Raw genomic sequence first — 3403 nt, 5'->3', positions numbered from 1 at the left:
TTATCGCAATTATTTCTGGGGCAATATATCGCACAACAAAAAGTTGTTATCGTGACAGGCCTAGCAACAGGCTGAAAGTTTATTAAACTGACCTAAAATTGGCAGATATGCAAGTAACGCAGCTGCTTTTCAGTATTCACAAGCTAATAGATTCAAACAAATATCTGCTATTAAACTGTAGTGAGACCAGCTTTATGAGCGTTCCTCTAGAGCATGACGTTTGTCATGAGACCAGCTTTATGAGCGTTCCTCTAGAGCATGGCGTTTGCAATGTCAATAGTCATGGGTTCAATCCAGGCAATGCATGAACAGATAAAATCTGTACATTTTAATGTCACCTTGGATAGAAGCATCTACCAAATGCATTTAAATGTAAATGATGTGTATACTGTGTATACAGATCATTACGAAAGAAGAACACATTTTACATGTATTTGTTATGTGATAAAGAATAAGAGTAAGTTGACACACACATACAGTATATATATATGAAGTTGGATTTGATTGAATTTTGCCTCTTTTTGTTTTTTGGTGGAAAGCACTGTGTGATTATCTAGTCCTCCTTAATCCAGTCTTGTCACCCAGCCTGCACTGTGAATGACTTGTCAGTAATTATTGACTTAAGGATGCTCATTTGGTCTGGGTGAAGCTTAATGAAAATATACTATCGTTCAACAGTTTGGGGGTCAGTATTTTTTATTTATTTATTTTTTTTTGTGGAAAGAAATTGATACTTGAAGCAAGGACACATTGAAAATCAAAAAATGATGATGATACGATGTATAATTTTTTTGGGCAGACAATGTATTATTATTTTTTTCCCCCATAAAAACATTAAGCAACACAACTGTTTTGCACACTGATAATAATAAGAAATATTTCTTAGCACCAAATCACCATATTAGAATGATTTCTGAAGGATCATGTGACATTGAATACTGGAGTCACCATGGTATGCCATCACCAAAATAAATGACATTTTAAAGTATATTATAATAGAAAACAGTTATTGTAAATTGTTATAATATTTCACAATATTGCTGTTTTTTTAATCTATTTTTAAATAAATGCTGCCTTGGTGAGCATGAGAGACCTTCAGAAATATTTAAAATATCTTACTGACTCCAGTCTTTTCAGTTGTAGTGTTGACAAGACAGTTCCAATCTGATTGGTAAATACTGCATTCTGGCTCTGCTAAAATACACAATATAGTAACCGTTATGACATGAAAGGTGTTTACCTAGCTATTGAGTATATGACTAAGCAGTGGCAACAACTATGAACCTATATCTTCTAGTGCAGAAGCTTTTTGATGCCAAGGACCTGTAACTTTCCAAAAATACAATATTTTCTTATAATACCTAGTTTATCTAGTTTGTGTGAAAAATAATGTGATATTGAAACATATTTAAAAATCCTTGGCCACCAGAGACCTTAACATTTTATGAGTGCATTTGAAGTTGGAAAATGCATTCTAGACTGATTATATCGTATTTAGCCATTTATTTAAAAGTTGTTGGTATGCTGATTTTGTTTGCAAGCAATTTGAACCTCTTAATGCATTGGCTTCCAATAGGTCATTGATTATTTGAATGTGCTTTTCTTCGAGAGATTGAAAGTTAAGAACTGTTCATAACTGCTCACTAGAACAGATACAGAATGAATAATATTAGCAGTGCCTTTCCTGTTAATTTCTCACTATAAATGGAAAGCTTCCTGTTGATTGTGTATTAGGCTGCAACAGGTTTCAGTATCGATGTGTGAGGAGTTCAACATGACTTACATCAACAGTTCCCTGTTGATGATATGACAGCACTGAACTCGTCCGCCTTCACCATGTCCGAGTATCCCGAGGGAGACAGCCCTCTACTTCAGCTGCAGGAAGTGGACTCCAGCAGGGTGGGAGGCCACGTCCTCTCTCCTATCTTTAACTCCTCCTCTCCATCCCTGCCGGTGGAGAGCCACCCCATCTGCATCCCATCACCCTACACAGACCTCGGCCATGACTTCACCACTCTGCCCTTCTACAGTCCCACTCTGCTGGGTTACGGCACAACTCCTCTGTCCGACTGCTCATCAGTACGGCAGTCGCTAAGCCCCACCTTCTTTTGGCCACCTCATAGCCACGTTTCCTCACTTGCATTGCATCAGCAACAGACTCGACTACAACAAAACCATCCAACTGCTGGGACATGGGCGGAACTTACACCACATGATCACGGCGAAGAGGAAAACTGGTATGTGTACCAGTATATACAATTATTTTTTTACTTCGGACAATTACATAATACTGGCTGTCTAGTTACTAGCATAAAAGCTACTCAGATGCATGTGTCCGCTCTGCTCCATAGCAAACCGCTGGCAAAGAGGGTAGCAGATGCAGAGGAGACTTCTACCTCTTTGAGAGGTAAAGCTGACATGCACTACTGTGCCGTCTGTAGCGATTACGCTTCTGGGTATCATTATGGCGTGTGGTCATGTGAAGGATGCAAAGCCTTCTTCAAGAGGAGTATACAAGGTATCGCTCTCTGAAATTACTCATGTACTTTGTTGTGTACTTATTAGTAGGGATGCACCGATATAAAAAATCTGGGCAATATTGATCATCTGATAATCATTTTCATGTTATTACCTATAACCAATAAATGGCTGATATTAAAATTCAATTTGTCTAAATTAATTAAAAAATAAAACACTGAAAACTGAAATCAATCATTTTAAATGGTTAGTTCACCCAAAAATGAAAAATAGCCCATGAATTACTCACCCTCAAGGCATCCTAGGTGTATATGACTTTCTTCTTTCATACGAATCCAGTCGGAGTTATATTAAAAATGGTCTTTGATCTTTCAAGCTGTTTAATGGCAGACAGCGGGTGTTGCAGTGCATCAGTCCAAAATAAGTGAAATAAAGCTCATCCATCCATAATAAAAAGTGCCTCACATGGCTCCGGGGGGTGAACAAAGGCCTCCTGTAGCAAATCGATGCGTTTTTGTAAGAAAAATAACCATATTTAAAACGTAATAATCAATTTAATCTAGCTTGCGCTCACTGTTGTACATGGAAGCAGCTCCGGGCGGATGACGTAGGACGTCGGCGTTGCGCATGCGCCGCTCAGAAGTGACGAACACAGAAGCGCAGGGGAGAGATCAAAACAAAACAACGGTCACGAATTAGAAGTACAAAACGAGGATTTGTAAAGAAGAATGTCGGAGGATTTCGATATAAGCCAAGAGGAGACTGGTTTTCCTTTGCTAAAGTAAGGAAACTTTGCTTCCTTTGCTCCTGTTAACAAACGTTGGTTTTCACGAGACTCACCGGCGCATGCGCAACACTGACCTCATACATCATCAGCCCGGAGCTGCTTCTGTGTACAACTGTTGGCGCAAGCTACATTAAAGGG

At 38.8% G+C, this 3403-nt stretch overlaps 1 protein-coding gene across 1 annotated transcript in view; it reads left to right on the top strand.

The window, feature by feature from the left end:
- The window catches only part of esr2a (estrogen receptor 2a), an 18750-nt gene that overhangs the window by 3608 nt on the left and 11739 nt on the right, over positions 1-3403 (top strand). The window contains exons 3-4 of the mRNA XM_016503491.1: positions 1735-2237; positions 2352-2518. Of these exons, the coding sequence (XP_016358977.1) occupies positions 1807-2237; positions 2352-2518 (598 nt within the window). The 5' untranslated portion in view covers positions 1735-1806. The remainder of the gene's footprint in view (positions 1-1734; positions 2238-2351; positions 2519-3403) is intronic.

This window comes from Sinocyclocheilus anshuiensis, unplaced genomic scaffold, assembly GCF_001515605.1.
Source record: "Sinocyclocheilus anshuiensis isolate Anshui unplaced genomic scaffold, SAMN03320099.WGS_v1.1 scaffold1051, whole genome shotgun sequence".
Classification (NCBI taxonomy): Eukaryota; Metazoa; Chordata; class Actinopteri; order Cypriniformes; family Cyprinidae; genus Sinocyclocheilus; species Sinocyclocheilus anshuiensis.
This window is presented reverse-complemented; position numbering and strand designations above follow the sequence as displayed.